Source organism: Salmo salar, chromosome ssa03, assembly GCF_905237065.1.
Source record: "Salmo salar chromosome ssa03, Ssal_v3.1, whole genome shotgun sequence".
Taxonomy (NCBI): domain Eukaryota; kingdom Metazoa; phylum Chordata; class Actinopteri; order Salmoniformes; family Salmonidae; genus Salmo; species Salmo salar.
The window spans coordinates 4851870-4874380 of NC_059444.1; the positions used below are offsets into that span (position 1 = coordinate 4851870).

Below are 22511 nucleotides of genomic sequence, written 5' to 3' on the forward strand. Positions count from 1 at the left end.
TGGATGGGGAGAGGACTTAGAGAGAGGTGGATGGGGGAGAGAAGTTAGAGAGAGGTGGATGGGGAGAGGACTTAGAGAGAGATGGATGGGGAGAGGACTTAGAGAGAGGTGGATGGGGAGAGGAGTTAGAGAGAGATGGATGGGGAGAGGACTTAGAGAGAGATGGATGGGGGAGAGGACTTAGAGAGTTGGATGGGGAGAGGACTTAGAGAGGTGGATGGGGAGAGGACAGAGAGAGATGGATGGGGGACAGGACTTAGAGAGAGGTGGATGGGGAGAGGACTTAGAGAGGTGGATGGGGAGAGGACAGAGAGAGATGGATGGGGGACAGGACTTAGAGAAGTGGATGGGGAGAGGACTTAGAGAGTTGGATGGGGAGAGGACTTAGAGAGGTGGATGGGGAGAGGACTTAGAGAGAGGTGGATGGGGAGAGGACTTAGAGAGAGGTGGATGGGGAGAGGACTTAGAGAGAGGTGGATGGGGGAGAGGACTTAGAGAGAGGTGGATGGGGAGAGGACTTAGAGAGAGGTGGATGGGGAGATGACTTAGAGAGATGGATGGGGAGAGGACAGAGAGAGATGGATGGGGGACAGGACTTAGAGAGAGATGGATGGGGAGAGGTCTTAGAGAGAGGTGGATGGGGAGAGGAGTTAGAGAGAGGTGGATGGGGAGAGGACTTAGAGAGAGGTGGATGGGGAGAGGACTTAGAGAGAGGTGGATGGGGGAGAGGACTTAGAGAGAGGTGGATGGGGAGAGGACTTAGAGAGAGGTGGATGGGGAGATGACTTAGAGAAAGGTGGATTGGAAGAGGACTCCCCCCAGACAGAAAGTGTATCTGGTGGAGACGGGAATTCAGTCAAAAGCACACTGCACAACAGATTTCGGTTCAACTGTAAATGACCTTAAAAGTTAAAAGAAATGTGCTTGTCTACAGCGCATCTTTGATTGAATACCACCGCCAATGTCACTGTATGTTGCGTTAAGGTTGGGGGTTAGGATTAGAGTTAGGGTTAGGATTAGAGTTAGGATTAGGATTAGAGTTAGGGTTAGAGTTAGGGTTAGGATTAGAGTTAGGATTAGAGTTAGGGTTGAGGCTAGTGTTAGGTTTGGAGTTAGGGTTATGATTAGAGCTAGGATTAGAGCTAGGGTTAGGGTTGAGGCTAGGGTTAGGGTTGGAGTTAGGGTTAGGATTAGAGTTAGGGTTGAGGCTAGGGTTAGGATTAGAGTTAGGGTTGAGGCTAGGGTTAGGATTAGAGTTAGGGTTAAGATTAGAGTTAGGGTTAGGATTAGAGTTAGGGTTGAGTTTAGGGTTGGCGCCTGGTTTCGTCGTACCTGGTGGAGACCCAGTGGCCCTCTATGTTGGGGGGAATCTGGACGGTGATGCGGGCCCCGTGGTGGAGATGCTTCAGCATGTGGTGACACTGGGAGTCTTTAGCAGGACGACCAAACATCTTCTCCAGGGACAGCAGGCGATTGGAGCGGCCCTCTGAGTAGTGGAGGGACGAACCCTCAGCCCAACCTAATGGGAGACAACAGAGACAACAGGTTACAAACCCTCAGCCCAACCTAATGGGAGACAACAGAGACAACAGGTTACAAACCCTCAGTCCTCACCCTGTATATAGTCTCCACATTGACTCTGTACCGGTACCCCCTGTATATAGTCTCCACATTGACTCTGTACCGGTACCCCCTGTATATAGCCTCCACATTGACTCTGTACCGGTACTCCCTGTATATAGTCTCCACATTGACTCTGTACCGTAACACCCTGTATATAGTCTCCACATTGACTCTGTACCGGTACCCCCTGTATATAGCCTCCACATTGACTCTGTACCGGTACCCCCTGTATTAAGCCTCCACATTGACTCTGTACAAGTACTCCCTGTATATAGCCTCCACATTGACTCTGTACCGGTACCCCCTGTATATAGCCTCCACATTGACTCTGTACCGGTACCCCCTGTATATAGCCTCCACATTGACTCTGTACTGGTACCCCCTGTATATTGCCTCCACATTGACTCTGTACCGGTACCCCCTGTATATAGTCTCCACATTGACTCTGTACCGGTACCCCCTGTATATAGCCTCCACATTGACTCTGTACCGGTACCCCCTGTATATAGCCTCCACATTGACTCTGTACCGGTACCCCCTGTATATAGCCTCCACATTGACTCTGTACCGGTACCCCCTGTATATAGCCTCCACATTGACTCTGTACCGGTACTCCCTGTATATAGCCTCCACATTGACTCTGTACCGGTACCCCCTGTATATAGTCTCCACATTGACTCTGTACCGGTACCCCCTGTATATAGCCTCCACATTGACTCTGTACCGGTACCCCCTGTATATAGCCTCCACATTGACTCTGTACCGGTACCCCCTGTATATAGCCTCCACATTGACTCTGTACCGGTACCCCCTGTATATAGCCTCCATATTGACTCTGTACCGTAGCACCCTGTATATAGCCTCCACATTGACTCTGTACCGGTACCCCCTGTATATAGCCTCCACATTGACTCTGTACCGGTACCCCCCTGTATATAGTCTCCACATTGACTCTGTACCGGTACCCCCTGTATATAGCCTCCACATTGACTCTGTACCGGTACCCCCTGTATATAGCCTCCACATTGACTCTGTACCGGTACCCCCTGTATATAGCCTCCACATTGACTCTGTACCGGTACCCCCTGTATATAGTCTCCACATTGACTCTGTACCGGTACCCCCTGTATATAGCCTCCACATTGACTCTGTACCGGTACCCCCTGTATATAGCCTCCACATTGACTCTGTACCGGTACCCCCTGTATATAGCCTCCACATTGACTCTGTACCGGTACCCCCTGTATATAGCCTCCACATTGACTCTGTACCGGTACCCCCTGTATATAGTCTCCACATTGACTCTGTACCGGTACCCCCTGTATATAGCCTCCACATTGACTCTGTACCGGTACCCCCTGTATATAGCCTCCACATTGACTCTGTACCGGTACCCCCTGTATATAGCCTCGCTATTGTTATTTTATTGCTGCTCTTTAATTACTTGTTACTTTAATTTCTTATTCTTATCTACGTTTTTTTTAAACTGCATTGTTGTTTAGGGGGTCAAAAGTCAGCATTTCACTGTAAGGTCTACACCTGTATTCTAGATCTGTTCTATAACAGGATGATCTGTTCTATAACAGGATGATCTGTTCTATAACATGATGATCTGTTCTATAACAGGATGATCTGTTCTATAACAGGATGATCTGTTCTATAACATGATGATCTGTTCTATAACAGGATGATCTGTTCTATAACATGATGATCTGTTCTATAACAGGATGATCTGTTCTATAACAGGATGATCTGTTCTATAACAGGATGATCTGTTCTATAACAGGATGATCTGTTCTATAACAGGATGATCTGTTCTATAACAGGATGATCTGTTCTATAACATGATGATCTGTTCTATATGATCTGTTCTATAACAGGATGATCTGTTCTATATGATCTGTTCTATAACAGGATGATCTGTTCTATAACATGATGATCTGTTCTATAACAAGATGATCTGTTCTATATGATCTGTTCTATAACAGGATGATCTGTTCTATATGATCTGTTCTAAAACAGGATGATCTGTTCTATAACATGATGATCTGCTCTATAACAGGATGATCTGTTCTATAACAGGATGATCTGTTCTATAACAGGATGATCTGTTCTATAACATGATGATCTGTTCTATAACAGGATGATCTGTTCTATATGATCTGTTCTATAACAGGATGATCTGTTCTATAACAGGATGATCTGTTCTATAACATGATGATCTGTTCTATATGAGCTGCTCTATAACAGGATGAGCTGTTCTATAACAGGATGATCTGTTCTATAATAGGATGATCTGTTCTATAACAGGATGATCTGTTCTATAACATGATGATCTGTTCTATATGATCTGTACTATAACAGGATGATCTGTTCTATAACATGATGATCTGTTCTATAACAGGATGATCTGTTCTAAAACAGGATGATCTGTTCTATAACAGGATGATCTGTTCTATAACAGGATGATCTGTTCTAAAACAGGATGATCTGTTCTATATGATCTGTTCTATAACAGGATGATCTGTTCTATAACAGGATGATCTGTTCTATATGATCTGCTCTATAACAGGATGATCTGTTCTAAAACAGGATGATCTGTTCTATAACAGGATGATCTGTTCTATAACAGGATGATCTGTTCTAAAACAGGATGATCTGTTCTATAACATGATGATCTGTTCTATAACATGATGATCTGTTCTATAACAGGATGATATGTTCTATAACATGATGATCTGTTCTATAACAGGATGATCTGTTCTATAACAGGATGATCTGTTCTAAAACAGGATGATCTGTTCTAAAACAGGATGATCTGTTCTATAACATGATGATCTGTTCTATAACATGATGATCTGTTCTATAACAGGATGATCTGTTCTAAAACAGGATGATCTGTTCTATAACAGGATGATCTGTTCTATAATAGGATGATCTGTTCTATAACAGGATGATCTGTTCTATAACAGGATGATCTGTTCTATAACAGGATGATCTGTTCTATAACAGGATTATCTGTTCTATATGATCTGTTCTATAACAGGATGATCTGTTCTAAAACAGGATGATCTGTTCTATAACAGGATGATCTGTTCTATATGATCTGTTCTAAAACAGGATGATCTGTTCTATAACATGATGATCTGTTCTAAAACAGGATGATCTGTTCTATAACAGGATGATCTGTTCTATAACAGGATGATCTGCTCTATATGATCTGTTCTAAAACAGGATGATCTGTTCTATAACAGGATGATCTGTTCTATAACAGGATGATCTGTTCTATAACAGGATGATCTGTTCTAAAACAGGATGATCTGTTCTATAACAGGATGATCTGTTCTATAACATGATGATCTGTTCTATAACAGGATGATATGTTCTAAAACAGGATGATCTGTTCTATAACAGGATGATCTGTTCTATAACAGGATGATCTGTTCTATAACATGATGATCTGTTCTATAACAGGATGATCTGTTCTATATAGGATGATCTGTTCTATAACAGGATGATCTGTTCTATAACAGGATTATCTGTTCTATATGATCTGTTCTATAACAGGATGATCTGTTCTAAAACAGGATGATCTGTTCTATAACAGGATGATCTGTTCTATATGATCTGTTCTAAAACAGGATGTTCTGTTCTATAACAGGATGATCTGCTCTATAACAGGATGATCTATAACATGATGATCTGTTCTATAACAGGATGATCTGTTCTATAACATGATGATCTGTTCTATAACAGGATGATCTGTTCTATAACATGATGATCTGTTCTATAACAGGATGATCTATAACATGATGATCTGTTCTATAACAGGATGATCTGTTCTATAACAGGATGATCTGTTCTATAACAGGATGATCTGTTCTAAAACAGGATGATCTGTTCTATAACAGGATGATCTGTTCTATAACAGGATGATCTGTTCTATAATAGGATGATCTGTTCTATAACAGGATGATCTGTTCTATAACATGATGATCTGTTCTATATGATCTGTACTATAACAGGATGATCTGTTCTATAACAGGATGATCTGTTCTATAACAGGATGATCTGCTCTATAACAGGATGAGCTGCTCTATAACAGGATGATCTGTTCTATAACAGGATGATCTGTTCTATAACAGGATGATCTGCTCTATAACAGGATGATCTGTTCTATAACATGATGCTCTGTTCTATAACAGGATGATCTGTTCTATAACAGGATGATCTGCTCTATAACAGGATGATCTGCTCTATAACAGGATGATCTGTTCTATAACATGATGATCTGTTCTATAACAGGATGATCTGTTCTATAACAGGATGATCTGTTCTATATGATCTGTTCTATAACAGGATGATCTGTTCTATAACAGGATGATCTATTCTATAACAGGATGATCTGTTCTATATGATCAGTTCTATAACAGGATGATCTATTCTATAACAGGATGATCTGTTCTATAACAGGATGATCTGTTCTATATGATCTGTTCTATAACAGGATGATCTGTTCTATAACATGATGATCTGTTCTATACCAGGATGATCTGTTCTATAACAGGATGATCTGTTCTATATGATCTGTTCTATAACAGGATGATCTGTTCTATAACAGGATGATCTGTTCTATAACAGGATGATCTGCTCTATAACAGGATGATCTGTTCTATAACATGATGATCTGTTCTATAACAGGATGATCTGTTCTATAACAGGATGATCTGTTCTATATGATCTGTTCTATAACAGGATGATCTGTTCTATAACAGGATGATCTATTCTATAACAGGATGATCTGTTCTATATGATCTGTTCTATAACAGGATGATCTATTCTATAACAGGATGATCTGTTCTATAACAGGATGATCTGTTCTATATGATCTGTTCTATAACAGGATGATCTGTTCTATAACATGATGATCTGTTCTATACCAGGATGATCTGTTCTATAACAGGATGATCTGTTCTATATGATCTGTTCTATAACAGGATGATCTGTTCGATAACATGATGATCTGTTCTATAACAGGATGATCTGTTCTATAACATGATGATCTGTTCTATAACAGGATGATCTGTTCTATAACAGGATGATCTGTTCTATAACATGATGATCTGGTCTATAACATGATGATCTGTTCTATAACAGGATGATCTGTTCTAAAACAGGATGATCTGTTCTGTAACAGGATGATCTGCTCTATATGATCTGTTCTATAACAGGATGATCTGTTCTATAACAGGATGATCTGTTCTAAAACAGGATGATCTGTTCTATAACAGGATGATCTGTTCTATAACAGGATGATCTGTTCTATATGATCTGTTCTATAACAGGATGATCTGTTCTATATGATCTGTTCTATAACAGGATGATCTGTTCTATAACATGATGATCTGTTCTATAACAGGATGATCTGTTCTATAACAAGATGATCTGTTCTATAACAGGATGATCTGTTCTAAAACAGGATGATCTGTTCTATATGATCTGTTCTATAACAGGATGATCTGTTCTATAACAGGATGATCTGTTCTATATGATCTGTTCTATAACATGATGATCTGTTCTATAACAGGATGATCTGTTCTATAACATGATGATCTGTTCTATAACAGGATGATCTGTTCTATAACAAGATGATCTGTTCTATAACATGATGATCTGTTCTATAACATGATGATCTGTTCTATAACAGGATGATCTGTTCTATAACAAGATGATCTGTTCTATAACAGGATGATCTGTTCTATAACAAGATGATCTGTTCTATAACAGGATGATCTGTTCTATAACAGGATGATCTGTTCTATAACAAGATGATCTGTTCTATAACATGATGATCTGTTCTATAACATGATGATCTGTTCTATAACATGATGATCTGTTCTATAACAGGATGATCTGTTCTATAACAGGATGATCTGTTCTATAACAGGATGATCTGTTCTATAACAGGATGATCTGTTCTATAACAGGATGATCTGTTCTAAAACAGGATGATCTGTTCTATATGATCTGTTCTATAACAGGATGATCTGTTCTATAACAGGATGATCTGTTCTATAACATGATGATCTGTTCTATAACAGGATGATCTGTTCTATAACAGGATGATCTGTTCTATAACATGATTTAAATGTAAATGTAATTTCCGATTGAACCAACATATGCAGCATTTACCGTGAATTCACTGCCTTCAAATTTCAATCTCGCTATATAGGAAGGATCTTCAGTGCTATGGTTTGAATCTGGGCCTAAACCTACTCCTTGATTGAAGAGAGATTATCTATTGATCTTTTTTTTCAGTCTCACTGAAATTAAATGGCCATAAAAATAGAGTTAGATCATATACAGTGGCTTCAAAAGGTATTCAGATCTCTGGACTTTTGTTACATCACAGCCTTGTCCCGAAGCCACTCCTGCGTTGTCTTGGCTGTGTGCTTAGGGTCGTTGAGCCTGTTGGAAGGTGAACCTTCGCCCCAGTCTGAGGTCCTGAGCGTTCTGGAACAGGTTTTCATCAACGATCTCTCTGTACTTTGCTCCGTTAATCTTTGCCTCGATCCTGACTAGTCTCCCAGTTCCTTCCCGATGAAAAACATCCCCACAGCATGATGCTGCCACCACCATGCTTCACTGGAGGGATAGTGCCAGGTCTGGCATTCAGGCCAAAGAGTTCAATCTTGGTTTGGTTTTTGCTCTGACATGCACTGTCAACTGTGGGACCTTATATAGACAGGTGTGTGCCTTTCCAAATCATGTCCAATCAATTGAATATACCACAGGTGGACTCTAATCAAGTTTGGTGAAGGTCTGTACCAAGACTGATAGATAGTCAGAGTTCTGACCTTGTCAGCTCAGGGATTCGATCTCGCAACCTTCCGGTTACTAGTCTAATGCTCTAACCATTAGGCTATCTGTTTCGCCCCAATAAATAACAGTCAGTCAGTCAGTCAGATTACCATTGGTGCACCACATGAAATAACAGTCAGTCAGTCAGAGTTTCATCGGTGCACCACATGCAATAACAAAACCTTCTTCAACAATAGAGAGGCTTTAGGGTATGAGTATTTTCAGAGCTGGAGGCAAGGAATTTCTAAGCACCCAGAGGAAAGCCTTACAACCTCACATTCCAAGGAAGATTTATTACATGTAATACTGTAATATCAGCCTTGAAAACTTTACCTTAAATACTGTAATATCATGGCATTAGTCTTGAAATATGAAGACATGGATTTAAATACTTACAGTTGAAGTCTGAAGTTTACATACACCTTAGCCGAATACATTTAGACTCAGTTTCACAATTCCTGACATTTAATCCTAGTAAAAACTCCTTGTCTTAGGTCAGTTAGGATCACCACTTTATTTTAAGAATGTGAAAGGTCAGAATAATAGTAGAGAGAATGATTTATTTCAGCTTTTATTTATTTCATCACATTCCCAGTGGGTCAGAAGTTTACATACACTCAATTAGTATTTGGTAGCATCGCCTTTAAATTGTTTAACTTGGGTCAAACGTTTTGGGTAGCCTTCCACAAGCTTCCCACAATAAGTTGGGTGAATTTTGGCCCATTACTCCTGACAGAGCTGGTGTAACTGAGTCAGGTTTGTAGGCCTCCTTGCTCGCACACACTTTTTCAGTTCTGCCCACAAATTTTCTATGGGATGTTGATATCTATTCTGCAATAGTCTATGTGCCGGGGGACTAAGGTCAGTCTGTCCTATCTGGTGTAATTATCCTGTCTTATCAGGTGTCTTGTGTGATCTTAGGTATGCTCCCTCTAATTCTCAAATCTCCCTCTCTCTCTCTCTTTCCTAGGACCATGCCTGAGGACAACCTGGCCTGACGACTCTTGGCTGTCCCCAGTCCAAATGGTTGTGCTGCTGATCCATTCTGCTGTTCTGCCTGCAGCTATGGAACCCGGACCTGTTCACCGGACGATCTACCTTGTCCCAGACATGCTGTTTTGACCCTCTCTTTCTCTCTCTCTCTCTCTCTTACTTGCGCGCCTGCTGTCTCTAACTCTGAATGCTCGGCTATGAAAAGCCAAGTGACATTTACTCCTGAGGTGCTGACCTCAGCACCTCAGGAGAGAAATAGAGAGAAATAGTAATTCTGCTATGGTTTAATGGACAAAGCCTATGGGGGAAAATGAATGGTGTTTTTGGAGGGTTTTTGGATAAACGCTGCAAGTAAGGTCTGTGGTAAACACACAGGCTTAGGAGATCTGATACAGAACACTAACCTCTAGGTGTCTGTGGTAAATACAGGCTTAGGAGATCTGATACATTTTCTTCTACGAGATAATCTTCATCAGCTAATGTCACTTTTTGTGAATTTTGAAGAATTTTGCAATGAAACACATAAAGCACATAAAGGCTTAATAATGAATAAAGGTCATGTTAACTGACTGATATTATCTCATAGAACAAAATGTAGAAGATCTCCTCAGCCTGTGTTAACCTCTGACCTTATTTTCGGCGTATATCCCAGAACCCCATTCTTTTCCCCATAGGAATGGCTGAACGAATCAGAGGAACTCATTTTCTGGTTTTGTGACAACAAGCTGGCGAGCTATATAACCACTGTGATTATTATTTGACCCTGCTGGTTATCTACATATGAACGTTTGAACATCTTGAATAATGACCAGGGACTCTTCCAATCTCTACCCGGCACAGCCAGAAGAAGACTGGCCACCCATCAGAGTCTGGTTCCTCTCTACCCGGCACAGCCAGAAGAAGACTGGCCACCCATCAGAGTCTGGTTCCTCTCTACCCGGCACAGCCAGAAGAAGACTGGCCACCCATCAGAGTCTGGTTCCTCTCTACCCGGCACAGCCAGAAGAGGACTGGCCACCCCTCAGTCTGGTTCCTCTCTACCCGGCACAGCCAGAACTAGCCACCCCTCAGAGTCTGGTTCCTCTCTACCCGGCACAGCCAGGACTAGCCACCCCTCAGAGTCTGGTTCCTCTCTACCCGGCACAGCCAGAAGAGGACTGGTCACCCCTCAGAGTCTGGTTCCTCTCTACCCGGCACAGCCAGAAGAAGACTGGCCACCCATCAGAGTCTGGTTCCTCTCTACCCGGCACAGCCAGAAGAAGACTGGCCACCCATCAGAGTCTGGTTCCTCTCTACCCGGCACAGCCAGAAGAAGACTGGCCACCCATCAGAGTCTGGTTCCTCTCTACCCGGCACAGCCAGAAGAAGACTGGCCACCCATCAGAGTCTGGTTCCTCTCTACCCGGCACAGCCAGAAGAAGACTGGCCACCCATCAGAGTCTGGTTCCTCTCTACCCGGCACAGCCAGAAGAAGACTGGCCACCCATCAGAGTCTGGTTCCTCTCTACCCGGCACAGCCAGAAGAAGACTGGCCACCCATCAGAGTCTGGTTCCTCTCTACCCGGCACAGCCAGAAGAAGACTGGCCACCCATCAGAGTCTGGTTCCTCTCTACCCGGCACAGCCAGAAGAGGACTGGTCACCCATCAGAGTCTGGTTCCTCTCTACCCGGCACAGCCAGAAGAAGACTGGCCACCCATCAGAGTCTGGTTCCTCTCTACCCGGCACAGCCAGAAGAAGACTGGCCACCCATCAGAGTCTGGTTCCTCTCTACCCGGCACAGCCAGAAGAAGACTGGCCACCCATCAGAGTCTGGTTCCTCTCTACCCGGCACAGCCAGAAGAAGACTGGCCACCCATCAGAGTCTGGTTCCTCTCTACCCGGCACAGCCAGAAGAAGACTGGCCACCCATCAGAGTCTGGTTCCTCTCTACCCGGCACAGCCAGAAGAAGACTGGCCACCCATCAGAGTCTGGTTCCTCTCTACCCGGCACAGCCAGAAGAAGACTGGCCACCCATCAGAGTCTGGTTCCTCTCTACCCGGCACAGCCAGAAGAAGACTGGCCACCCATCAGAGTCTGGTTCCTCTCTACCCGGCACAGCCAGAACTAGCCACCCCTCAGAGTCTGGTTCCTCTCTACCCGGCACAGCCAGGACTAGCCACCCCTCAGAGTCTGGTTCCTCTCTACCCAGCACAGCCAGAAGAGGACTGGTCACCCCTCAGAGTCTGGTTCCTCTCTACACGGCACAGCCAGAACTGCCTCTGAACAAGGCAGTTAACCCACTGTTCCTAGGCTGTCATTGTAAATAAGAATATGTTCTTAACTTCTCTAGGGTAGGGGGCAGTATTTTCACGGGCGGATGAAAAACGTACCCAAATTAAACGGCCTACTACTCGGGCCCAGGAACTAGAATATGTATATTATTAGTAGATTTCGATAGAAAACACTCTGAAGTTTCTAAAACTGTTTGAATGGTGTCTGTGAGTGTAACAGAACTCATATGGCAGGCAAAAACCTGAGAAAAATCCAACCAGGAAGTGGGAAATCTGGTGCTTGTAGTCTTTTCAAGTCATTGTCTATCTAACACACAGTGACTTAGGGTTCATTTTGCACTTCCTAAGGCTTCCACTAGATGTCAACCATCTTTAGAACCTAGTTTCAGGCTTTTGCAGTGAACAGAGAGCGAACAAGAAGGCCAGGAAGTTGGTGACTCAGAAAATGACATGAGTTAATTGGCGCGCATTGACGTGATGAGGTAGCTGTGTTCCAAAACGTTTTTAAGACATTGGAATCGTCCGGTTGGAATATTATTGAAGTTTTATGTTAAAAAGACCCTAAAGATTGATGCTATACAACGTTTGACATGTTTCAACGAACGTAAATATAACATTTTTTTTTACTTATCGTCGTGAAATTTTGGGAGCACTTCCTACATTTGGAGTAGCTTACTGAACTTGCAAACAACAAGGAGGTATTTGGACATAAATTATGAACTTTATCGAACAAAACAACATTTATTGTGGACCTGGGATTCCTGGAAGTGCCTTCTGATGAAGATCATCAAAGGTGAGTGAATATTTATAATGCTATTTATGATTTTAGATGACTCCAAAATGGCTGGTATCTGTATTGCCTGGTGTATTATTCTGAGCGCCGTACTCAGATTATTGCAAAGTGTGCTTTCCCCGTGAAGCTTTTTTGAAATCTGTCACAGCGGTTGCATAAAGGAGATGGTTATCTATAATTCTTTGAATAACAGTTTAATATTTTATCAACGTTTATGATGAGTATTTTTGTAAATTATTGTGCTGATTCACCGACAGTATTGGAGGCAAAATATTTTCCGAACATCAAGCGCCAATGTAAAATGCTGTTTTTGGATATAAATATGAACTTTATCGAACAAAACATACATGTATTGTCTAACATTGAGTCCTAGGAGTGTCATTTGATGAAGATCGTCAAAGGTTAGTGCTTAATTTTAGCTGAGTTTCTGGTATTTGTGAACCCTCTCCTGCTTGGAAAATGGCTGTGTGGTTTTTCTTGTGTTGTACCTGTCCTAACATAATCTAACTTTATGCTTTCGCCGTAAAGCCTTTTTGAAATCGGACGATGTGGTTACACTAAGGAGAAGTGTACCTTTAAAATGGTGTAAAATAGTCATATGTTTGAGAACTTTGAATTATGACATTTTGTTGTTTTGAATTTGGCGCTCTGATTTTTCACTGGCTGTTGAATAGTGTGAACCGTGGGTGGGACGGTAGCGTCCCACCTGCCCAAGATTAACTGACTTGCCTAGTTATATAAACTATCTAAATAAATATAGCACCTAACATCCGATTTGGACCAGACATTTTTCGAACAAAGAGTAAGAAATGCTCAAAAGCCGCCCATGGACCCCCCCCCCCCCCCACCACACCAATCCCACCTCAACAACAAATACATAGTATCAGTTCTCTATGTCTAACAAGTAGCATGGAGCTACGGCTTGGAGTGTTGTTTCTTCATCCTATGTAATGTATTCTCAATTAATTTTGTCAGAGAAATTAGTCATTGAAGTTATTAGGTTTATGTCCCATCCTACATCCTGATATTACCAGGTTCTGACCACTAGATGGTGCTGTTCCTGATATTACCAGGTTCTGACCACTAGATGGTGCTGTTCCTGATATTACCAGGTTCCAGAGGTGGGACCAAGTCATTGTTTTACAAGTCACAAGTAAGTCTTAAGTCTTAGCACTCAAGTCCCAAGTCAAGTCCCAAGTCAAGACAGGCAAGTCCGAATCAAGTCTCAAGTCAACACCGTCAAGTATCAAGGCAAGTCTCAAGTCCTAAACTTTGAGTTTTGAGTCCTAAACAAGTCATAATGTGCTCTTCACCAAAAGTAATACCATTTCATATTTTTAACAAGAGTAATAGTTAGTATATTACATTTACGCAAATCATGAATGCTTTTAAAAATATCTATATATTTATTACTTTCCAAATAAACGTTATATTTCCATGGAAATACATGGGTAGCCATGAGAAAGACCCCCCCCCCCCCCTCTCTGTGACAGCGGGAGAGGCGTGGTAGGCTGGGTCGGGTCGTGTGGGGTGGTTGCATAGAAATACATCACCTACAACAGCCTTTGCCGTGTAAAATAGAGAATCAAGTACAGATCTATATATTGCACTTCTATCTGGAAAACTGTATCTGAATGCGGTGCCTCAGATGAAATAAGCCGCCGTTCTTCATTCATTATCAGCGGAGAAAGCTCAAAACTGCGGAGGACAGCAGAGAGGGGGATGGTGGGATTTGTGTGAAGCATAAACACAGAGGTTCAAGCACTCGCCGTAATCAGCAGGATAGGAAGAGTAGACAACCATTCTAGGAGGCACTCTGCCACAAATGTGCTCATTTGATCTTGTCCAGCTCCAAACAGCGTGGTGGCGAGTCAATCTGCAAGTCTAATCTAGGCAAGCAGTGAGGAGAGCACATAACAATACAGGCTCCAGACATCACAAGCCAGCAAAAAGAAACCCAATGAAACAAGTTACACACGCTCATAAACACACAACCTCGTGTGATGGATCGCTGTCGGCTATATTAGCCACGACTTACCGTTCTTTGTGCAGATTCAAATGTCGAACAAAGTTGGAAATTGTTGTGCCTCCGTCTGTAATTTTCTTCCCGCATGTTTTGCAAGTTGCAATCCGTTTTTTTTTTGTTGATACAGCGTTGTCTTTATATCCAAAAATAATAATTTTGAGTATCATCATTCCAAGGGCTCCATCTGAATTCACCCTCCGACGTTCCTCTGCACTGCCACGCACAATTTCATTGGCTGCTGTCCGATTCAAACTGTAATCCGTTAGGTAGAGGCTCAAGTCCAAGTCAAGTCACGAGTCATTGGTGTTAAAGTCAAAGTCGAGTTGCAAGTCATCATATTTGTGACTCGAGTCCAAGTCATGTGACTCGAGTCCACACCTCTGCCAGGTTCTGACCACTAGATGGTGCTGTTCCTGATATCACCAGGTTCTGACCACTAGATGGCGCTGTTCCTGATATCACCAGGTTCTGACCACTAGATGGTGCTGTTCCTGATAGTACCAGGTTCTGACCACTAGATGGTGCTGTTCCTGATAGTACCAGGTTCTGACCACTAGATGGTGCTGTTCCTGATAGTACCAGGTTCTGGCCACTACATGGTGCTGTTCCTGATAGTACCAGGTTCTGACCACTAGATGGTGCTGTTCCTGATAGTACCAGGTTCTGACCACTAGATGGTGCTGTTCCTGATAGTACCAGGTTCTGACCACTAGATGGTGCTGTTCCTGATATTACCAGGTTCTGGCCACTACATGGTGCTGTTCCTGATATTACCAGGTTCTGACCACTAGATGGTGCTGTTCCTGATATTACCAGGTTCTGACCACTAGATGGTGCTGTTCCTGATATTACCAGGTTCTGACCACTAGATGGTGCTGTTCCTGATATTACCAGGTTCTGACCACTAGATGGTGCTGTTCCTGATATCACCAGGTTCTGACCACTAGATGGTGCTGTTCCTGATATTACCAGGTTCTGACCACTAGATGGTGCTGTTCCTGATATTACCAGGTTCTGACCACTAGATGGTGCTGTTCCTGATAGTACCAGGTTCTGACCACTAGATGGTGCTGTTCCTGATAGTACCAGGTTCTGACCACTAGATGGTGCTGTTCCTGGTAGTACCAGGTTCTGACCACTAGATGGTGCTGTTCCTGATATTACCAGGTTCTGACCACTAGATGGTGCTGTTCCTGATAGTACCAGGTTCTGACCACTAGATGGTGCTGTTCCTGATATTACCAGGTTCTGACCACTAGATGGTGCTGTTCCTGATAGTACCAGGTTCTGACCACTAGATGGTGCTGTTCCTGATAGTACCAGGTTCTGACCACTAGATGGTGCTGTTCCTGATATTACCAGGTTCTGACCACTAGATGGTGCTGTTCCTGATATTACCAGGTTCTGACCACTAGATGGTGCTGTTCCTGATAGTACCAGGTTCTGACCACTAGATGGTGCTGTTCCTGATAGTACCAGGTTCTGACCACTAGATGGTGCTGTTCCTGCTACGCTTTTATTTTTAAGAATCACCCCCTCAATGTTACCTATAATAGGTACCTATAATAGCATTTTCAACCTTCATGTCCAACTCATCTATAAGTAACATAATTGAGTCACACAATCAATACTTTGTAGAAGCACCTTTGGCATCGATTACAGCTGTGAATCTGTCTCTAAGAGCTTTCCACACCTGGATTGTGCACCATTTGCCCATTATTCTTGCTCTGTCAAATTGGTTGTTGATAATTGCTAGGCAACCGTTTTCAGGTCTTTCCATAGATTTTCAAGCAGATTTAGGTCAAAACTGTAACTCGGCCACTCAGGAACATTCACTATCTTCTTGGTATGAAATATTTGGCCTTGTGTTTTAGGTTATTGTCCTGCTAAAAGGTGAATTCATCTCCCAGTGTCTGGTGGAAAGCAGACTGAACCAGGTTTTCCTCTAGGATTTTGCCTGTGCTTAGCTCCATTCAGTTTCTTTTTATCCTGAAAAACTCCTCAGTCCTTAACAATTACAAGCATACACATAACATGATGCAGCCACCACTATGCTTGAACATATGGATAGCGCTACTTAGTAATGTGTTGTATTGGATTTGCCCAACACTTTGTACTCAGGACAATTGTTGAAAACAGGATGCACATTTTGGAATGTTTTTTATTCTGTACAGGTTTCCTTCTTTTCCCTCTGTCATGTATTGTGGAGTAACTACAATGTTGTTGATCCATCCTCAGTTTTCTCCTATCACAGCCATTAAGCTCTGTAGCTGTTTTAATGTCACCATTGGTATCATGGTAAAATCCCTGAGCAGTTTCCTTCCTCTCCGGCAACTGAGTCAGGAAGGACGCCTGTATCTTTGTAGTGACTGGGTGTATTGATCCACCATCCAGAGTGTAATTAATAACTTCACCATGCTCAAAGGGATATTCAGTGTCTGTTTTTTTGTATTCTTACCCATCTACCAATAGGTGCCCTCTTCTTTGCAAGGCATTGGAAAACATCCTTGGTCTTTGTGGTTAAATCTGTGTTTAAAATTCACTGCTCGACTGAGGGACCTTACAGATAATTGTATGTGTGGGGTACAGAGATGAGGTAATCATTCAAAAAATCATGTTAAACACTATTATTGCACACAGAGTGAGTCCATGCAACTTATTATGTGACTTGTTAAGCACATTTTTTACTCCTGAATGTATTTAGACTTGTCATAATAAATACATTTCTTATTTGTGATTCCATTTTGTCATTATTGGGTATTGTGTGACAAAAAAAATAATCTAAATTTCATACATTTTAAATTCAGGCTGTAACACAACAAAATGTGGAAAAAGTCAAAGGGTGTGAATACATTCTGAAGGCACTGTACATGTTAAATGGTGAATCCCTGGCTAGGGATTCACAATGAATATGTTGTGAAAAGTGTTATATATGGGATGGCAGGTAGCCTAGTGGTTAGAGCGTTGGACCAGTAACCAAAAGGTTGCAGGATTAAATCCCCTGAGCTGACAAGGTTAAAACCAGTCGATCTCCCCTGAACGAGGCAGTTAACCCACTGTTCCCCAATAGGCTGTTATTGTAAATAAGAATTTGTTCTTAATTGACTTGCCTCGTTAAATAAAGGTTACATTTAATATATATTTGTTATTGTATATAACTGCCTTAATGTTGCTGGCCTTGACAGGAACTAATGGGGATCCATAATAAACACCAGGCAGAGTAGCTGCTGCCTTGGCAGGAACTAATGGGGATCCATAATAAACCCCAGGAAGAGTAGCTGCTGCCTTGGCAGGAACTAATGGGGATCCATAATAAACCCCAGGAAGAGTAGCTGCTGCCTTGGCAGGAACTAATGGGGATCCATAATAAACACCAGGAAGAGTAGCTGCTGCCTTGGCAGGAACTAATGGGGATCCATAATAAACCCCCAGGAAGAGTAGCTGCTGCCTTGACAGGAACTAATGGGGATCCATAATAAACCCCAGGAAGAGTAGCTGCTGCCTTGGCAGGAACTAATGGGGATCCATAATAAACCCCAGGAAGAGTAGCTGCTGCCTTGGCAGGAACTAATGGGGACCCATAATAAACCCCAGGAAGAGTAGCTGCTGCCTTGTCACGAACTAATGGGGATTCATAATAATCCATTTTTACCATGGCCCACTGATCCAGTCTGACAGCCTGGTTTTACAGCCTACACGGATCCAGTCTGACAGCCTGGTTTTACAGCCTACACGGATCCAGTCTGACAGCCTGGTTTTACAGCCTACACTGATCCAGTCTGACAGCCTGGTTTTACAGCCTACACTGATCCAGTCTGACAGCCTGGTTTTACAGCCTACACTGATCCAGTCTGACAGCCTGGTTTTACAGCCTACACGGATCCAGTCTGACAGCCTGGTTTTACAGCCTACACTGATCCAGTCTGACAGCCTGGTTTTACAGCCTACACGGATCCAGTCTGACAGCCTGGTTTTACAGCCTACACGGATCCAGTCTGACAGCCTGGTTTTACAGCCTACACGGATCCGGTCTGACAGCCTGGTTTTACAGCCTACACGGATCCGGTCTGACAGCCTGGTTTTACAGCCTACACTGATCCAGCCTGAGAGACTGGTGTCACTGCTGTAGGGATAGGCTGCAATAACGGCCCACTTAATTGAATGTTAGATTCACTTAAAGACACTTATGGGTAAGTGGATTCCAGAAGGTATTATTATCTCCTAGCTCATTTGAAGTGGTGGCCAAGTCATTTGAACAGGTCAGTTTAAGTCCAGTAATCTACTGTTAGAGAGAGTGTGTGTGTGTGTGTGTGTGTGTGCGTGCGTGCGTGCGTGCGTGAGTGCGTGTGTGTGTGTGTAGTGGTGTGTGTAGTGGTGTGTGTGTGTGTGTGTGTGTGTGTGTGTGTGTGTGTGTGTGTGTTTGTGTGTGTGTGCGTGTGTGTGTAGTTGTGTGTGTGTGTGTGTGTGTGTGTGTGTGTGTGTGTAGTGGTGTGTGTGCGTGTGTGTGTAGTGGTGTGTGTGTGTAGTGGTGTGTGTGTGTGTGTGTGTGTGTGTGTGTGTGTGTGTGTGTGTGTGTGTGTGTGTGTGTGTGTGTGTGTGTGTGTGTGTGTGTGTGTGTGTGCTAGTAGAAAGGTTTAGAGTAGCCGGGCCCTGTCTCCCACTGTGTTCATCTACCCTGTTGCCATGGCTACGCTTTTATTACTTTCTTTGCCTCAAATATGTCCAGCAATGTGGCCGAACACATAAGTCATTACCAAATACTCTGTTCAATTCTGGTGACAACTTCTCGACTCACGGGTATTTTACCATATTATACAATTATCAGGCAAACAGAGAAAAAATATTTTGAAAATAAGTTACAGTCTAACTACATGTACATGAAGCCCAAACCAGGCTGAAGCCCAACCGAACATGAGTGGGAATCCCATAGGGCGGCGCACAGTTGGCACAGCGTCGTCCGGGTTTGGCCGTTGTAGGCCGTCATTGTAAATAAGAATTTGTTCTTAATTGACTTGCCAAGTTAAATAAAGGTTAAACAAAGGTTACACAAGACTATGGCCTAATGAGGTATAGTTTGGCCCTATATGGAGGGGTCTATAACATCTAGTGATATATGGAGGGTCAATAACATCTAGTAATATATGGAGGGTCTATAACTAGTAATATATGGAGGGTCTATAACATCTAGTAATATATGGAGGGTCTATAACTAGTAATATATGGAGGGTCTATAACTAGTAATATATGGAGGGTCAATAACATCTAGTAATATATGGAGGGTCTATAACATCTAGTAATATATGGAGGGTCTATAACATCTAGTAATATATGGAGGGTCTATAACATCTAGTAATATATGGAGGGTCTATAACATCTAGTAATATATGGAGGGTCTATAACTAGTAATATATGGAGGGTCTATAACATCTAGTAATATATGGAGGGTCTATAACATCTAGTAATATATGGAGGGTCTATAACATCTAGTAATATATGGAGGGTCTATAACATCTAGTAATATATGGAGGGTCTATAACATCTAGTAATATATGGAGGGTCTATAACATCTAGTAATATATGGAGGGTCTATAACATCTAGTAATATATGGAGGGTCTATAACATCTAGTAATATATGGAGGGTCTATAACATCTAGTAATATATGGAGGGTCTATAACATAGTAATATATGGAGGGTCTATAACATCTAGTAATATATGGAGGGTCTATAACATCTAGTAATATATGGAGGGTCTATAACATCTAGTAATATATGGAGGGTCTATAACATCTAGTAATATATGGAGGGTCTATAACTAGTAATATATGGAGGGTCTATAACATCTAGTAATATATGGAGGGGTCTATAACATCTAGTGATATATGGAGGGTCTATAACATCTAGTAATATATGGAGGGTCTATAACATCTAGTAATATATGGAGGGTCTATAACATCTAGTAATATATGGAGGGTCTATAACATCTAGTAATATATGGAGGGTCTATAACATCTAGTAATATATGGAGGGTCTATAACATCTAGTGATATATGGAGGGTCTATAACATCTAGTAATATATGGAGGGTCTATAACTAGTAATATATGGAGGGTCTATAACATCTAGTAATATATGGAGGGTCTATAACATCTAGTAATATATGGAGGGTCTATAACATCTAGTAATATATGGAGGGTCTATAACATCTAGTAATATATGGAGGGTCTATAACATCTAGTAATATATGGAGGGTCTATAACTAGTAATATATGGAGGGTCTATAACTAGTAATATATGGAGGGTCTATAACATCTAGTAATATATGGAGGGTCTATAACATCTAGTAATATATGGAGGGTCAATAACATCTAGTAATATATGGAGGGTCTATAACATCTAGTAATATATGGAGGGTCTATAACTAGTAATATATGGAGGGTCTATAACATCTAGTAATATATGGAGGGTCAATAACATCTAGTAATATATGGAGGGTCTATAACATCTAGTAATATATGGAGGGTCTATAACATCTAGTAATATATGGAGGGTCTATAACTCTAGTAATATATGGAGGGTCTATAACATCTAGTAATATATGGAGGGGTCTATAACATCTAGTAATATATGGAGGGTCTATAACATCTAGTAATATATGGAGGGTCTATAACATCTAGTAATATATGGAGGGTCTATAACATCTAGTAATATATGGAGGGTCTATAACATCTAGTAATATATGGAGGGTCTATAACATCTAGTAATATATGGAGGGTCTATAACATCTAGTAATATATGGAGGGTCTATAACATCTAGTAATATATGGAGGGTCTATAACATCTAGTAATATATGGAGGGTCTATAACATCTAGTAATATATGGAGGGTCTATAACATAGTAATATATGGAGGGTCTATAACATCTAGTAATATATGGAGGGTCTATAACATCTAGTAATATATGGAGGGTCTATAACATCTAGTAATATATGGAGGGTCTATAACATCTAGTAATATATGGAGGGTCTATAACATCTAGTAATATATGGAGGGTCTATAACATCTAGTAATATATGGAGGGTCTATAACTAGTAATATATGGAGGGTCTATAACTAGTAATATATGGAGGGTCTATAACATCTAGTAATATATGGAGGGTCTATAACATCTAGTAATATATGGAGGGTCAATAACATCTAGTAATATATGGAGGGTCTATAACATCTAGTAATATATGGAGGGTCTATAACATCTAGTAATATATGGAGGGTCTATAACTAGTAATATATGGAGGGTCAATAACATCTAGTAATATATGGAGGGTCTATAACTAGTAATATATGGAGGGTCAATAACATCTAGTAATATATGGAGGGTCTATAACATCTAGTAATATATGGAGGGTCTATAACATCTAGTAATATATGGAGGGTCTATAACATCTAGTAATATATGGAGGGTCTATAACATCTAGTAATATATGGAGGGTCTATAACATCTAGTAATATATGGAGGGTCTATAACATCTAGTAATATATGGAGGGTCTATAACATCTAGTAATATATGGAGGGTCTATAACTAGTAATATATGGAGGGTCTATAACATCTAGTAATATATGGAGGGTCTATAACATCTAGTAATATATGGAGGGTCAATAACATCTAGTAATATATGGAGGGTCTATAACATCTAGTAATATATGGAGGGTCTATAACATCTAGTAATATATGGAGGGTCTATAACATCTAGTAATATATGGAGGGTCTATAACATCTAGTAATATATGGAGGGTCTATAACATCTAGTAATATATGGAGGGTCTATAACATCTAGTAATATATGGAGGGTCTATAACATCTAGTGATATATGGAGGGTCTATAACATCTAGTAATATATGGAGGGTCTATAACATCTAGTAATATATGGAGGGTCTATAACAT

The 22511-nt window shown here is 41.5% G+C and overlaps 1 protein-coding gene across 1 annotated transcript in view; it reads right to left on the reverse strand.

Moving 5' to 3' along the window:
• Positions 1-22511, reverse strand: part of LOC106596671 (protein APCDD1) — a 33900-nt gene that overhangs the window by 8320 nt on the left and 3069 nt on the right. The window contains exon 2 of the mRNA XM_045714428.1: positions 1333-1519. Coding sequence (XP_045570384.1) covers positions 1333-1519 — 187 coding nt within the window. The remainder of the gene's footprint in view (positions 1-1332; positions 1520-22511) is intronic.